The sequence below is a fragment of the Xenopus laevis genome, chromosome 7S, assembly GCF_017654675.1.
Source record: "Xenopus laevis strain J_2021 chromosome 7S, Xenopus_laevis_v10.1, whole genome shotgun sequence".
NCBI lineage: Eukaryota > Metazoa > Chordata > Amphibia > Anura > Pipidae > Xenopus > Xenopus laevis.
Window position 1 is genome coordinate 27636969 of NC_054384.1, and position 17723 is coordinate 27654691.

At 37.2% G+C, this 17723-nt stretch overlaps 1 protein-coding gene across 4 annotated transcripts in view; it reads right to left on the reverse strand.

Moving 5' to 3' along the window:
• Positions 1-3030: 3030 nt before the first annotated feature.
• Positions 3031-17723, reverse strand: part of LOC108697472 (zinc finger matrin-type protein 4) — a 277352-nt gene continuing 262659 nt past the window's right edge. For 3 of the 4 annotated variants that reach the window (XM_018227533.2, XM_041571041.1, XM_041571043.1), the window contains exons 7-8: positions 14886-15016; positions 3031-5735 (exon numbers count right to left, since the gene is read on the reverse strand). In XM_018227533.2, coding sequence (XP_018083022.1) covers positions 5605-5735; positions 14886-15016 — 262 coding nt within the window. In that variant the 3' untranslated portion in view covers positions 3031-5604. The remainder of the gene's footprint in view (positions 5736-14885; positions 15017-17723) is intronic. The other variant, XM_041571042.1, reaches the window with a different exon arrangement.

A 17723-nucleotide genomic window follows, 5' to 3' on the forward strand; every position in this document is an offset into this window, starting at 1 on the left:
GCACCTTACTCTGTGCATTGTTTATAGGTATCCAATATTCCCATAGTGTTTGGATGCTCCTATTATATATCATTGCTACTCAATATTAATTTCTCAGGGGCTACAGATTTACAGAACGTGAGTCCCTGTGTGCACAAGAATTCCAGTTAGCTAGGTCAACTGAAACTTTTATCAGGTACAACTGAGGAACCAGTTAATGAAGGCTTCCTTTTTAATAGACCCAGTTCTAAAAATAAGTATTGATGCATGGGTGACTCAGGATGATGTTCAAAAGGGACTAGAACATGCAAAGGTAAACGAGGATCCAGGACCAGATGGGTACTAACAAGATTAGCTCTGCAATTGCAAAGCTCTTTACTTAATTTTTCCTTGAATTCTTGAAGGTCTAGCATGGTGCAGAGAGATTGGTGAATTGCTAATGTTGTGCAACTATTCAAAAATGGATCCTGTTCACAGCCTGAAAACTATAGGCCTATTCATTTGATGTAAGTTGTAGGAAAGCTTCTGGAAGGGGTAATAAAGGATAACATAATTGAATACATTACATATCGCAATATTTTGAGTTTGTGCCATGATGCCGTTATGAGCAATACAGCCAGACTAATTTAATATCCTTCTATGAGGAGGTGAGCAGAAACCTGGACACTGAGGTCACAGTGGATGTGATTTTTGCTAAAGCATTTGATACAGTACCACACAGAAGGTTACTGGTTAAATTAAGGAATCATGGCCTGGAACATAATTTTGGTACTTGGATAGAGAACTGACTGAAGGATAGATCAAAAAGATTTTCTAATTGGACCTGTGTTGTTAGTGGAAAAATGAATGGGTTTGTCCTTGGTCCGTTGATTTTTAACTTGCTTGTCAATTACCTGAATGTGTGCAGTTTCTTGTATAAAAAAGACAATAACTCAAGGGATAAAAACTTTATTTTATATAGGTTTCCTGGTAAGACCTCACCTGAGTATGTATTGGTTTTGGGCTCAAGTCCTTATTAAATATATTAATGAGCTTGAGAGAGTGCAAAGAAGTGCAGCTGAACTGGTTAAAGGGATAGACGAATTAAACTATAAGGAAAGACTGTCAAGGTTGGTTTTTGTGAGTGGACACTACAAGTACATTAGTAGTACATTCTATTATATATAGTAGTACATTATATAGACAGATAGCAGGGAACCAACCAAAGGCCACTTGTTTAGACTTTAATTTTAAGTAGCAAAGGTGGTTCTTAATGGTCAGATAAAGTGATGCTGTGGACTGCCCTGTCAGGCCTTTATAATTGGCTTAGATTACAAGCATAATATTCAAAGCTTTTGTGATCGTAAGATCTATGGTTAGTTTAGTATAGGTATCAATATATACAGTATAGCGTACACAGTATAACTGTATGTGTGAGTGTATAGATCTGTATTTACTGGAAAAGTGCATAATATAGGGTTCATTTGGAGGGGTTGAAATTGATGGACTTGATAGAGAGGTCAATAGGGTAATTCCACAAAGGGTATCAGAGAAAAAAAGAAGACATGGTGAAGATGGGTGAAAGAACCTCTGGGAAAGGCTAGAATGAACTTAGTCTATTATCTCATACATGGCAGTGACACAAATGCTCATGATAGTCTTCAGAATATTATCTGCTTTGCTTTTTTAAACCCATAGCACTACGTTTATTAACCTACAATGCCACATAAAAACTAGAGACTAGAAAACTTTAACAAATAAGTTTGTTAAAGAATTGACTCTTCACCCAATGATAATTCTACAACATAATCTGTATGCAGTGAGTGGGTATGAATATAGCATTTTTAATTACGATAGTGGCCTTCAGTTGTAAGATCCAATAAGCCAGGGACTAATGTGAATGATGAACGAACTCTAAAGCACTGCATAAACAAGTTGCTGCTGAATAAAGGATAATAAATTCAAAACTAAAATTGAATTAAACCTGTGCTTATTGAGGCTGAAACAAAGGTGGCTGGCTGTTTCCTAGCTTCACATGTAATTGGAAGAGATAAATCTAGACAAGAGATAATATTGGATATACTAGGAGATATCTAAGATGAGAAGGGTTAGAAGTGATCTTAAGTGACAATCCATATAACATGTTGCTCAATGATAGGTACGGTTATAAAACACCCTCAACATATCTTGATTTTAATTTATTTTATTGTCAATTCTTTAGCACGTACATTTAAATTACAGATATTAAAAACGGATGCAGGGAACTGGACAAAGTATCGAACTAACAGCTTGAAGATTATTACACAAGTGCCGTGTCAAACAAATTACATGTCTGTTTATGTCAGGTTCTTTTATGAAGGGAATGTACCATGGAAAATGGCAATTCTTGCTGGAGATATTTGTGTCTATATGAATTGAACTTGATGCTGTGGAGATAGGAAGATGTATGCTCTGTTTTTATGGTGTATCTGCCGGAAAAGCTAAAAAGCAAGAGGTGTATTAGAAGCAATATTTCCTCAGCGTTTCCTTCTTTTATTTGTGTGTGCTATTTAGCAAACCAAACAGATGCAACATTATTTATTTTTGGTATATGATTCACAATGTTTAGCTACCATACCTCCCACATGAAAGAAATATCTGTAAACTGTGGGTGTTATGTAATATCTGACTGAGCAAAACATGAGGCAACTGTATAATACATTTTATTACCTAGATAAATAAAAAATACTTTAATAATCCCAAATATCAATTTGATCAAACAAAAGAAACCTCTACCTGCTGCTTTAGGTTATTAGGGTGCAGATTCAGAAGACTGATTGATCAACTGTGTTGTGAGAATTGAGAGCAGAAAGGTCCCTGCCCCTTTGAGCTCACAATCTTTAACCTATGATTAGAGATGCACTGAATCCAGGATTCTGCCTTTTTCAGCAGGATTTCAGCCAAACCGAATCCTAATTTGCATATGCAAATAAGGGGTGGGGAGGGAAAATCACTTGACTTTTCATCACAAACACAAGGAAGTAAAAAATATTTTTCCACTTTTTCTTTCCCACCCCTAATTTGCAGATGCAAAATAGGATTTGGATTCGGCTGAATCTTTTACAAAGGATTCGGGGATTCAGCTGAATCCCAAACAGTGTACTCCGGTGCATCCCTACCTACAACACTTTAGGGGGAATTTAAATTTAACTTCAGTGCACAAAGTGCAAATTGCCAATAAGAAAAGGACCCAATTAAACTTGCGCTTTGATGCAAATCTGGTGCAAGTGGCATAAAGTTTTTTAGGATGTTACTTATGCATGTTCAAAAGAGTGTTTGCTTCCTATTTACTGGGTACAAGTAGACACACTGGCACACAAGTCTTTATGTGTGCGCACCTTGTTGGTAAATTACACCTTATTTCTGCTTTCTCTGTTTTCTTTCTAAATTAGTTTTGGGTTTAAAGTTTTATTTTACAGCCAGGTGTAACCTCATATCCTGCGCTGCCCTAAACTGTACTTTGCTGCTGTTCTATCATTTATATTTAACATTGGATTCTTCTCAACGGCTCCTTTCATTCCAAACATTCTATATTTATGTTTAGTTTCCTTCTTTAAAACATAATCACGTTTTGGATTAGCATATGGTATTTAGCAATCTGAATCATTTGGGGGTTGATATTTCAATTATTACAATTCAGCTCACAAAAAACGCAATTGTTTAAAATTTAAAAATATTATGAAAAACTAGCTTTCCTATCGGATGATAAATTGCATTATAATTAGCCCAGAAATGTTAGTATTAGCTAGCAATTTTATTCCATCTGGCATTTACACATACCAGAACAGCGTCATTTTTCTCCAGTCTGTTGTTTGGTACAACACAATTTTCTGTTCTTGAATGATGTGCATTTACAAATAGCTCATTTTGAATTACAAGCACAGCCTGAATAGAAACACACATTAGCTGCACACAAGGAATTCTTTACGATTGCTTTCCTTTTCAAATATTTTCAAAACTCCAACTTTCTTCTAAAGACTGGAGCATCAGGGACTGAATCTTCATTCTTCGCCATTAATTTATCTTTCCAAATGAATTTGTATAATTTTGTAGATTTCTTTGCATACAAGATAACATTATTGAACTGATAATATTTTTGAAATATAACAATTTATAACACTTTGACTGTAAAGCACTCTCTCTAAACTAGATGAATGGAAACGTTGATGAGTGTTTACATTATTTATTGCACCGGAGCAGATGTGGTCAACTGATTTTTATTCTTCGTAGACTAAAGCATTAAAAAATATTGCATCTATTAGAAAGTAAAAAAAATACAAACTGTGCCTTTCTGTTGTTGTTCTTGGCTTCATCCCATTAAGGCAAACTCCTTGTGTGAAAAAATCACTGCATCAGTTTATGAAAGCCCCAATATTATACAGTGTTTCTCTCTGCTGCATTCAAAACCTTTACAATCCACTATCTACAGTAATTCTGTGATACATAAAAGCAGATTGTGTATGATAGTCCCATGCACAAATATCTGAGCATTTAGTTAAACATATGTACCTAAACAATACATAGGCTCTAATACAACACACATGTTTTAACATTGAGGGGTTTAAAGCAAACAAATCTATCAACAAATATATTCCCTTTTGTCTAAGGTTTTCAGACAGAGGACAACTAATAATGTAGAATAAAAAAAACGAACATCATCTTATTAATACACTTCTCTTTTCAATTCATTATTCTGTCTGAAACTGCAAAATAATGATTTATTGAGAATAAGTCCATATACATTAGCAGAAAGCAGTCTTGGATAAAGCAATAACTCTCTGGGCAGCGTCGAAAATCCCTAGGCATAAGAGCATTCTTAAATGACTTGCACTAATTAGAGAATCCTTTATCACAAAAGGAAACAGAAAAGTATTGTGAGAGTAACACAACTGTGATGTATTCTCAACCAAGAAAATGGATTTTATTTTTCATTTCAGTAAATCAATATGAAATAATAGTAAATGGGGTGTGTTTTCCTTATGATACAGTATGTATGTGTTCAAGTCTGGAAATGTGATACACGTTTGTGTCATTTTATGTTAAACTCACAATTTGCTGTTGGGTATACAAAGTTCAACCTCTACCGCTGGAGACAATGTGCATAGACCAAGTGAAATTAGACATTCCTTTGACCTTTTAAAAAATGATTTAGTATTAATAGCATGTTAGAGGGATGACTAGCCAAGTAAGAGTTGTATTGATTATCTGTCCAAATGCTTCTTCTGTCTTCTCTGAGCAGCTCTAACAATCTTGTCTGGGCTTTGTAGAGAGGACGGTTCTTGATCATGGCAGGTAAACAATGTACATATTATAAGGGATTAAAATTGTGTGGATGAGGATTGAAATGATCAAAAAAGTCTTGTTTCCTCCCCTTCGGATACATATCCTGGATTGAGGATGTATGTTGAAAAACAGCCAACCCATCCCCGAATATTTACATTTTCTTCTAAAGCTGATTTTACATGAAACTAGAAAAGGCTGGAGATAGGAGCTGCTATTGAGATGATTTCATGCCCAATTTTGCAGTATATCGAAGTGATATTCAACAAAAAGCCCTTTCTTGTGCTTCATAAAAATGTGTCTGTATTAATGGGGGCACCTGCACAGTCAGCACAAAATGTGGCTTTCCTCTTCCACCATGGCAGAAAAGAAAGTGTTCTCTGGTGAGCAGTCTCCGGTAATTTCTGAAATCTGCGGTGGACTAAGAGAACTTCTGCCACTGTCATTGTCCTTTCCTACTGAATAAAGAGAAACATGATGATTAAAATGAGAAATTGTGTTCCATCTTCAGTAACTTCAAAATGTTTAAGACTGTACAGGTATGGGACCTGTTATCAAGACCTGGGGTTTTCCGGATAACGGATCTTTCTGTAATTTGGATCTTCATTCCTTAAGTCTACTAGAAAATCATGTAAACATTAACTAAATCCAATAGGCTGGCTTTGCTTCCAATAAGGAATCATTTTATCTTAGTTTTGATTAGGGATGCACCGAATCCAAGATTCGGTTTGGGATTCGGCCAGGACTTGGCCTTTTTCAGCAAGATTCGATTCGGCCGAAAACTTCTGCTTGGCCAAACTGAATCTGAATCCTAATTTGCATATGCAAATTAGGGGAAGGGAGGGAAATCGCATGACGTTTTGTCACAAAACAAGGAATTAAAAAATGTTTTCCCATGCCTAATTTGCATATGCATATTAGGATTCGGTTCAGTATTCGCCGAATCTTTCACAAAGGATTCGGGGGTTTGGCCGAATCCAAAATAGTGGATTCGGTGCATCCCTAATTTGGTTAAAGTACAATGGACTATTTTATTATTGCAGAGAAAAAGGAAATCATTTTTAAAAATCTGAATTATTTTATTATAATGGAGTCTATGGGAGACAGCCTTTTCATAATTCTGAACTTTCTGGATAATGGATTTCCGCATAACAGATTCCATACCTGCACTTTAGCAAAATAAAAATTTTAAACAAATGTTTATCCCCAAGCAAGAAAAAAATGAAGAAAGAAGAGCATAAGCATATATAAGAAATGTATCATGTAAATATAGGGAAACTATATTACATTTTCATTATTTCAGTTTTATTTTAAACATGAGCCTTGAAAGCCATCCCCTGTGCCTCTTCAGGTTTGGTCTAAGTGCAGTACAGAAATTAGTTAGTGAGGCCCTATTGCCACTGGTTAGGAGTGCTGCATGTACTAGTTGGCCATTCATTTTAGATAAACCGTTATTCAGTTTAACCAATACTGTGTGTGTTGTTACTGTATTCCTAGTGGGGCCACCCGTAGGTGCATTCACGGATCCCACTAGGTGGAGGCACTGCACTAGTAAGTACCAGGTACCCAGTCTCTTCCAATACCACTGCGGAGTGGCTCAGGTTTGTCCCGTGCCATCAGGTAAGCGCCACACGTGGAGTGTAACACCGACAAAGGGGTGTTGAAAGGGTTACATGTCTGTAAAAATACATATTTCTAAATTATGAACAGCAAACATGAAAACGTTATTTATTTCTTGTTCAACCCCCACGACTAGTTATAGTTCCTTCTCTGTATGTCAGCACAATTAATATATCAGTTTTACTGGAATATAAACTGAAAGTAATGACACCAAAATGTAAATTTTGGGTTTTATGTACAATTTATATTTTAGTCAAATGTGTCTGTATGAAATGCTAAGTTTCTATTGCCGAGAGTTGCATGACCTGTATATAAACACTTGGCCTTCTGCCTCGTGTTTTTATATGGTCATGAAACTCCTTGGTAACTTATAATACCTGTATATTTTACAAGAGGGGTTACTTTATTCACTATATTACAAAGTACAGGTATGGAATCGGTTATCCGGACACCTGTAATACAACAGTACCTTGTACTTGATCCAAACTAAGATATAATTAATCCTTATTTGAAGCAAAATCAGCCTATTGGGTTTATTTAATGTTTACATTATCATCTAGTATGGAGATCTGTTATCTGGAAAACCCCAGGTCCCCAGCATTCTGGATAACAGGTCCCATATCTGTATATCAATTTTGAAAACTTGAATGCACGGTATCATCCATTTCACCAATACCTCCGATGACAAAAGTAAAATCCATTAATGTGGTTGTTTTTGATAGTGATTCTAAGTTGTCAGGAAAAGGGTTACAATTTCTGCACAAAAAACACCTGACAAAAGATATAAAAAGTAATTTTTTGATTCCCTTCAACAGCACTGCAAACTATTTAAAGCTAATCCTGGATTATTTCCCAACAGGATAAAAGCATAAGTGAAAGGCAGGTCATCAAGCCCCAGATGCAGTGACGTTTTGAGAATCAGAGTCGATTACAAATAAAATTAACGAGATATAGTTACAGGTTACATATTACTATAGAGCCAGCATAATTATTTTTTAATTAAAAAGATACTCCTAATAAAATGGGTTGGGTTCATTATATTCGTATATACGACATTTTACTGTTTGTTTTTTACCATTTGTATCCAGTGGCTTATGTTATATTCTATAACAGATGAACACTTCAGTATACCAGTATGCGTTCACAGTGTTGAAATGCAATTTCTTTAAAATAATAAAACTTTTCCATTGCTTCATGGCAGGATTCTCTATTCTGAATGATGATAGTCTTAATAAATGCTGTTACAGAAGAGGAAGGGAAAACATTGACCTCGGTGTTTACATATATTTCATTAAATCTATTCATTAAAGGGGAAATATATCCCCCCTTTTTGACATGAGTGTATTCAGTTGGGCTTACCGTATGTGGAAAAGATAGATAAACATCCATGAATGTCTAGAATTTTTTTTTCACAGGCATAACGGATTTCACAGATTGAAAGGAAGCCATGTTACTCTGACAAACCATTTCTCAACATTCCTTAGGCTCACAGTGAAATGTGATCCCTTCCTCACCTTGTCCTCCTGCTTTCCATAGTGGGTGGTGCATAGATTCTCAGAAAAGCAGAGGGACCGCAAGTTCTGGATTCTATTATTTCACAATTGATCTACGTAAATAAGAGGTCGCATTAAACTAAGAGCTTAAAGGGGTTGTTCACCTTTGAGATATCTTTTAATATGATGTAGAGAGTGATATTCTGAGACAATTTGCAAGGGGTTTTACTTCTTTATTATTTAAGATTTTTGAGTTATTTGGCTTTTTATTCAGCAACTCTTCAATTTGCATTTTAAGCAATCTGGTTGCTAGGGTGCAAAGTCCCCTAGCAACCATGCATTGATTTAAATAAGAAACTGGAATATGAATAGGAGAGGGGCTGAACGAAAAGATGAGGAGTACCAAGTAGCAATAACAGTACATTTGTAGTCTACAGAGCATTTGTTTTTTAGAAGGGAGTCAGCGACGCCCATTTGAAAGCTGCAGAGTCAGAAGAAAAAGGCAAATAACCATAAAACTATAAAACATAAATAATGAAAACCACCTTTAAGGGTGGTGAGGAACTCATAGGAATAGACAGAATATCATGGTTTCTTTAGAATCTAGTATGTCTATGTAAAAATACCTTTATATTCATTTCTGGAAGTTCAGATAGTGTTTATGCATCTTTTCTACATATACCCAACTGAATGAGCTCATGTCAAATGGGGGGGGTGGTATATTTTCTTTTAAATAAATGTAATTTTTAAATGATCAATTTGTTAAAATCATTTAAATAATTCACAGATCATTGGTGTTGTTAATTAGAGATGTGGCGAACTGTTCGCCGGCGAACTTGTTCGCGCGAACATCGGGTGTTCGCGCTCGCCGGAAGTTCGCGAACGTCGCGCGACGTTCGCCATTTTGGGTTCGCCATTGTTGGCGCTTTTTTTTGCCCTCTCACCCCAGACCAGCAGGTACATGGCAGCCAATCAGGAAGCTCTCCCCTGGACCACTCCCCTTCCCTATAAAAACCGAAGCCCTGCAGCGTTTTTTCACTCTGCCTGTGTGTGCTGAAGAGATAGTGTAGGGAGAGAGCTGCTGCCTGTTAGTGATTTCAGGGACAGTTGAAAGTTTGCTGGCTAGTAATCGTTTTGATACTGCTCTGTTATTGGAGGGACAGAAGTCTGCAGGGGTTTGAGGGACATTTAAGCTTAGGTAGCTTTGCTGGCTAGTAATCTACCTTCTACTGCAGTGCTCTGTATGTAGCTGCTGTGGGCAGCTGTCCTGCTTCTGATCTCATCTGCTGACTGCTGCAATAACAGTAGTCCTTGTAAGGACTGCTTTTATTTATTTTTTTGTTGTTTTACTACTACTACTACTACTACTATAAGAGCCCAGTGCTATTAGTCTAGCAGTGTTGGGGAGTGGGACTGGTGTGCTAATCTGCTGCTCCTAGTAGTTCAGCAGCACCAACTTTAATTTTTTTTTTTTAATATTCATTTTTTTTTATTTTACTTTTTTTTATTTTACTACCGCTGTAGTAGTGTATAAGTTGACCTTTTAGGCATTATTTGCCCTGTAGGCATTTTTTGCCCAGTGTGTTATTCAACCAACTGCCATCTAGCTGTGTGACCTTGTTCACATTCTGTCTAAATATCCATAATATTACCGTCTCCAGAAAAAACACCGGAGTGACTTTTTTCAAGCAGCCATAATATATTTTACGTAATCCGTATCCATCGCTGTAGTAGTGTATAAGTTGACCTTTTAGGCATTATTTGCCCTGTAGGCATTTTTTGCCCAGTTTTTTTGGCCGCAGCCACTGAAGCACAGAGGCCAGAAAAAATATGCCATATAAATGCTGAAAATAGTCATTTTTTGCCATACGTTGACTCAACGTATATGGCAAAAAATGACTATTTTCAGCATTTATATGGCATATTTTTTCTGGCAACTGTGCTTCAGTGGCTGCGACCAAAAAAACTGGGCAAACAATGCCTACAAGGTCAACGTATGGCAAAAAATGACTATTTTCAGCATTTATATGGCATATTTTTTCTGGCAACTGTGCTTCAGTGGCTGCAACCAAAAAAACTGGGCAAACAATGTCTACAAGGTCAACGTATGGCGAAAAATTACTATTTTCAGCATTTATATGGCATATTTTTTCTGGCAACTGTGCTTCAGTGGCTGCGTCCAAAAAAACTGGGCAAACAATGCCTACAAGGTCAACGTATGGCAGTTGTTTAAAGAGAACAGTAGATTACTAGCCAGCAAAGCTACCTAAGCTAAAATGTCCCTCAAATCCCTGCAGACTTCTGTCCCTCCAATACAGAGCAGTATCAAGCAGATTACTAGCCAGCAAACTTACTATCATCTGTCCCTGAAATCACTAACAGCTCTCCCCCTACACTATCTCTTCCAAGCACACACAGGCAGATTTTTCAGATACATTTTTGCCCTTGATCCCCCTCTGGCATGCCACTGTCCAGGTCGTTGCACCCTTTAAACAACTTTAAAATCATTTTTCTGGCCAGAAATTTTTTTTTTAGATGTTAAAGTTCGCCTTCCCATTGAAGTCTATGGGGTTCGCGAACCGTTCGCGAACCGCTCGCATTTTTGCGCAAGTTCGCGAATATGTTCGCGAACTTTTTTTCCGACGTTCGCTACATCCCTATTGTTAATCTGAGAAGCCACAACCCAACAGTTTGTTGAACAAGAAACTTATTTTACTTATTGGTAGAGACAGCTTAAAGGCTGGCAGATTCTTCATCATGCATTTAGAGAGGGTGGCATTTGGTGGTTGGTTTGAGCTGTTGGTTTTATTGTTTTTCTATTTTTGGTCAATATTTGTATCTGGTATTATTTTTATGTACATACACAGCACTGTAGAATTTGTTGGTGCTTTATAGATACATGTTACTACCACTACTACAACTAATAATAATATTCCAATAAGGATTAATTATATCTTAATTTGGACCAAGAGCAAGGTACAATTTTATTATCACAAAGAAAAAGGAAATATTTTTTTAAAAGGTTGGATTATAATAAAAGGAAGGATAATTAACCATCTCATTAAACATCACTATTCAAGCAAAACAGTGACCATAACGTTTGAAATTTCAATATTTTCAGTTATTTTTTAGCAAACAAATCCAGTTTTCCAAACATTACTCAGACTTGAATAAAGTCAGGAGTTCTGATTTCACTATTACAGGCCGGTCTGCAAAATGATTCAATATGATTTGGAAGCCAGGCAAAATAAAGTCAGAGTAATAGGGACTACATTAGTCTTGGGTGGACATTCCACTCATATGACCTTTAGGATATCCTTGTGCACCATAAGATGCTGTAGAGTGAATGAGGAGATGAGGAGTACTATCGGGGTCCGGTACAAAGATTGATGACTACAATGTGCAAGGATACATTCACCAGCAATGTTACATATTCATAGAGGTGTGGAAGCACTGACACGCAAAAAATATGCACCACAGCAGCTGACCCCATTCACCTGAGTTCTAAATCAATCTTTGTTATGGTAGCAGCGAGCACTTAAATAGAAGGGTATTATGTTATTCTGTGCACTCAATGAATGCAATTAAAGGGACACGTCCTTTTGCTTAGGTGTTAGTGACAAGGTCCTATTAACAACAAGAGTTGTGTCAGTATTACTAAGAAAGATGCTCTTAGGTATTAGGAACTAGTATTTTAAGGACAGGGAATACATGGCTGGGAGAGGGATGAGAAGACCATTTTAATGAGAAAAATCCTCAAGTTATAACCAATTTATAGGGGCATGTTCCTCATGAGAAATTTAGAATTTTTACTGTACAGGCAGGTGTCCCTTTGTTATATTGCCCCATTGATACTCTATGCAGCAGCTGGGCCCCTCTGACAAAAAAGTCTTAAGAGTCATATCCACCCACCTGCCTGCCCCCCTTCACTGGTTCCTGATGTTCCATGCCAGCTCTCAATTAGGAGAGTGGCTGCAGAGGGGAGATTTACGTAACTATAAAGGACCTGCGGGGTCTGCTCTCCTCTACAGTTACACCACTGACTCTATGGAGCCTGGCATTGCTTAGATTCATCCCGCTGTATTTAGCACTAGCTAAATACACATCAAGGTTTATTTTAAATGTACGGGACCTGTTATCCAGAATGCTCTGGACCAGGGGTTTTCTGGAAAATGGATGTTTCTATAATTTGAATCTTCTTATATCAAGTCTAATGGAAAATCACATTAACATTAAATAAACCCAAAAGGCTGGTTTTGCTTCCAATAAGGCTTAATTATATCTTAGTTTGAACCAAGTACAATGTACTGTTTTATTAGTACAGAGAAAAAGGAAATATTTTTTAAGAGATTGGATTATTTGGATAAAATTAAGTCTATAGGAGACAGCCTTTTGGGTACTTTGCAGCTTTCTGCATAACGGGTTTCTGGATAACGGATACCATACTTGTATATCATTGGGGAAGCCGATTTCTTCCGGCACTAGGCAATCAAGATTCCATTGCTGATGGGGTTGTGGCTAGAAAGTTCTGCAGCAGAGAGCTTGCCAAAGGAGCTTGGTATTTCAGAATTGCCTCCATACATGTGCCATTCCCAACACTTATAGGACATTATAGAGACTGGGTACTAGTGTCATAGGATCTTTCCATTCAGCCATTGTAAAAATGTCATCAATATAGTTTTCCCATCAGTTCATAAAGATAATATCGTCTGGGCGATGAATACCCTTTTGCTTCATTGTAGTAGATAGATGAGATTACAACTACCTGGGATCTCTTCCATTGGAACAAGTTTTCTAGCTTTGGAGCATAAAGAGGACAATCCTTTATTTGAAAAAGCTTGAAGAACATTATAATATAGGGTGAGCCCACCGGAATGCCAGTCTAATATTGATATGTCTGGCTGTTTCAGGCAGTATACGTGTTTAAGAAAATGTTGCTGTATGTATAATGGTGTGTTTGTACCATGTCATAATCTGTATTTGCCCAGCGTGTTTGGAGGCTGAAAAATGTATTTAGTCAAAACTGTTTAATTCCTTTACATCTTTTCTGTTGTTGGAGGGGATGTGCCCAGTTGTAGTGTGAGATCTGGTTATTCAATGGTAGGCATAGCTAGGCCACATTAAAAGCTTTGTAGGCGTTGTTCCATGCAGAGCTATTTATGATGACTTGTACCTCTGGGAGGCAAGTGGTTGAATGGGAGGTGCAGAGGGCCACTTGGTGTAGAGCAATATGGGTAACAATATATGCAGAACTGCCAATTGCCTTCTCTTTTTCAAGCAAAATAATATGTTGTTTCTTCAGTTTAGATATTTATGTTTGAGTATTTATATTTGGCACCTACAGTATCCTATTTGCAAGCAGATTGTAACTGCCTCTTAGGCTCTTAAGAGACGCTAAAAACATGAGTAAAAACTTGGCCCAGTCCAGAAAGCCATACAAACCAATTAGATTTAATATTTTTACTGCAATGGACAAGTAAATTTTGATTGGTTGCTGTAGATTTCTGCACTGGAGGAAAGTTTTTCATGTCACCTCATAGGAATTCGGTGCGACTCATAATGCCTGCACTTCTATTTATACAGAGGTGCATTTCACACATATATTTAGGTTCTTTTTCTGTTGCATTTGGCAGTCAGGAATGTTCCTCGTTGTACTGTAACATTCAAAGGTTCCAGCTGGCTGCAAGCTGGTGTTAAACCCACTCACTTTAAAGGTTGTTAAACACAGAAGAGTAGAAAGAAAAGCCATTATAAATGGCGCTCACACTTCAGTGAAATTCATCTTCCATATAAATACATTTTCATTTTTATAACTAGTGCAAGTCAACCTCCAGAAGGGAATCTTTCACATTTATGCAGCTGTCAGTGGGTTTATCCACATGGGGTAGTGCACATTCGGATGAGTCTGGCAAGCTGCTTGGGTGTCTCACTTTAGATTTCATTGTTATGCAGATGGTATGGTGAGCATATGGCCAGGTTCAGTTTGATAATAAATGCATTTCCATATTTATCCACGGACTGCAATGACATTTTTATGATATTACCCATAAAATAAGTTTCCCCCTCATAGAATTCAATCTTGCCATTCTTCTTCCCTTATGGCGTGTGTCTCTGTTAGTGCTCACAACTCCGCTGAACTGTCACATAAAATTATAAAGTTTCCCTTTTTAAGCCACCTGCACAGTGCAGCATAAATCAACAAGAAATGATGACGCAGTGGCGTATATAGATTTTGGGCCCAACGACAAATTATTTTGCAGGACCCCCCAAAAAAAGCCTAGCTGTTAATCAATATTCATTGAAATTATATATGAATTAGGGCATCATAGGGCCCTATACTTCCTGGGCGCAATGATTCCTCTGTAGTTATGGCACTGGTGTCAGGTGATGTCTTCTGCATCCAAATATGCACTACTCCATCTTTACGTTCCAGCAAAGTTCCTTGATCCAGCTGCAAAGATGCAGGGACAATATCTCCATCACACAGATGCTTACCTTCCTTGCCAAATCTCTTCTGCATATTGTTTTTTGTGTAAAAATATCTTCTTTGCTGTCTTTGCAGCTCTGCCAAGTTCTGAGGAGTCCCTTGCCCAAGTGGCTTTATTCCATCTGCGATATTATTAGCACTGCCAAAACAGGAGAAAGGGAATAGTTGTTTGTTAGGTGACTTATGTATATCATTAGCTGAATGTTCATGGGTTCAGTATCTGAGGTTCTTTGAACTAGTTTCAAGCTTCTCTAGAACCCTCCATGACCAAACCACTATTGCTATGTATGTGCATGTGTGTGGGCATGGCCTAGACTGGACTTGATGCTGCAGATGGAAATCTCTTCTAGAAATTTCAGTAGGCATCCATATAAAGGCCAGATATACTCATATATAAGTAAGAGCCTCCATGCCTCACTACTCTTTTTAGGTATTCACCATAAAGTGCAATAGTAAAGTTCCATGCCTACAGTGAACTATGCCACCATGATGATTTCTGTTTAACAGAGACTCAAGAATAAACTTGATACTGATATGTCTTTTTCTATTTAATAACAAAGAAGTATGTGTGTGGATGAATAAGAGTTGTGTATTCATTTGTATTGGGGTTCTAAAAGGAAGCCTTTGCCAAAAAAACTTAGGGGCTGTTTCACATGAAAAGTCTCTAGGATATTTGCACGGCGCCCTCTGCATAACAAGGAAAACTAACTTGTGGCCCTACAACTGTTGTTGCAGATATCTAGAAACTAAGGGTAGAACACCTAAATCCATCATTTTGTTCCCTTATATACTTCTATCTTTAATGGCAGCTCTGGAACCAAAGGCCACATTACATGAGTAACTTACAAATATCTCCCTAGTATGCTTTAGATGAACATGTGAATCATGCAGGTAAATAGATTGCCTTTTCCCCTGCTAAACACACACATAGCTTATTTAAGCGTGCACAGTAAAGATAACCGAACCTGCATATCATTTGCTAGGAGAAAGCTAAATTGCGTGCTCACAATCGCCCGTAAATGAGCAAGTCAACCCTATAATAAACATTTGTTTTATAACAGAGAATATAATTATAGAAGGAATGTCAGAGCTCCTGCTATAAAATTATTGGCTGGTTAGGAATGCTAGTATTCAAAAGATGGTTTAAGCTTTATCTTTAGGCAAGCTGGGCATATCTAGTAAATAAAATACTCATTCTGTAAAATATAAGGATATTATAAGTCACCAAGGAGTTCGGCCTTGTGCTGTTATAAAGATCATGAAACTCGGAGGTGACTTCTAATATACTCATATTTTACAGCAGGGAGTGATTTATTTATTATAATACAAGTTTAATTAAGTCACATGCCATAAATTACATCAATAAGCACAGGTTATAACTGATGACATCACTAAGCACTGTTTCTAGGGATATTATTTACAGGAAATGTTTGGCTCCTGTGTTTTATACATGTATTAACTAATTAATAAATAATTTTGTGAAATCGTAAGAACAAGAAAAATCAGAATGTCAGAAATATGATTATCTGTTTGTGACCAATACTGACCAAATAAAAAATGGTAGAGCCCCATTGAGTTTTAGGACATCATAAGAGCTGCATGCACATTTGCAGTTCCAGTGATAGGTCATGCAATTGCAGCGTTCATAGTGCAATACTGGACTCCAATTGCCATGTTTTGTTTACTTGTAATACAGTTGCATAAGTCATAGGACCAGCTATACTCTCCACTGTGTATAAACTTACAGTTTGTTATTTTTGCATAATTGTAGACATGCTCCAAATTGTGTCTGCCCAATAATTCAAAGCAGACACAATTGCTTTTGCATTTTGATGCCAAGAGGGTGCAAGTTGCATCTAGCATTTTGAAATGGGGCTTGTGTCAGCTTGAAAAAGGAACTAAAATGTTCTGAAAGCCTGCTATGATTATATTAGTTAGCCAATAAAGGTATCACCTTTATACCACTTTTGTTATTTTTTTATTTCAAAAGGGTTGACCTGTAACATTTTCACTTCCCTAAAAATTGTTAAAAACAGTGTTTGCTTCCGATTCACTGGCTGCGCATCTGGTGCATCTAGTAACAAAACTAGTGATGGACAAATAAATTCGGCAGGCATGGATTTTCAGTGAAAATTCGCAGGCAGAAAATTCATGTCGACAAAAAAATCCACAAAAAAAAATTGTTGCGCGTCAAAATTGTCACGCAAATTAAAATTGTCTTGCGTCCAAATGATTTTGACGCCCATTGACTTCAATTCGTTTTGCAGATTTTTTATTATGAGGTCTGTGAAGATGTGAAATTCTCTCCATGATTTAATTGTAAAGGCTGATATATTAGATAGCTTTAAGAAGGGGTTGGATTGCTTTTTAGCAAGTGAGGGAATACAGGGTTATGGGAAATAGCTCATAGTACAAGTTGATCCAGGGACTAGTCTGATTGCCATTTTGGAACCAGGAAGAAATTTCTTCCCCCTCTGAGGCAAATTGGAGAGGCTTCAAATGGGTTTTTTTTCACCTTCCTCTGGATCAACTAGCTGCAGTTAGGCAGGTTATGTATAGGGGCAAATTCACTAAGCGCCGAAGCGCCTAACGCTAGCGTCAATTCGCTAGCGTTGGGCATTTTCGTTACTTCGTAAAGTCACGAACGAACACTGGCGTAACTTCGCTAGTGTTACTTCGCACCCTTATGCCTGGCGAATTTGTGCAACGGACGTAACTACGCAAATTCCCTAACACGCGCATTGTACTGAACGCTACCTTTTACGCTAGACTTCCTTCGCCACCTCAGACCAGGCGAAGCGCAATAGAGTAGATAGGGATTGCTTCAAAAAAAGTTCACATTTTTT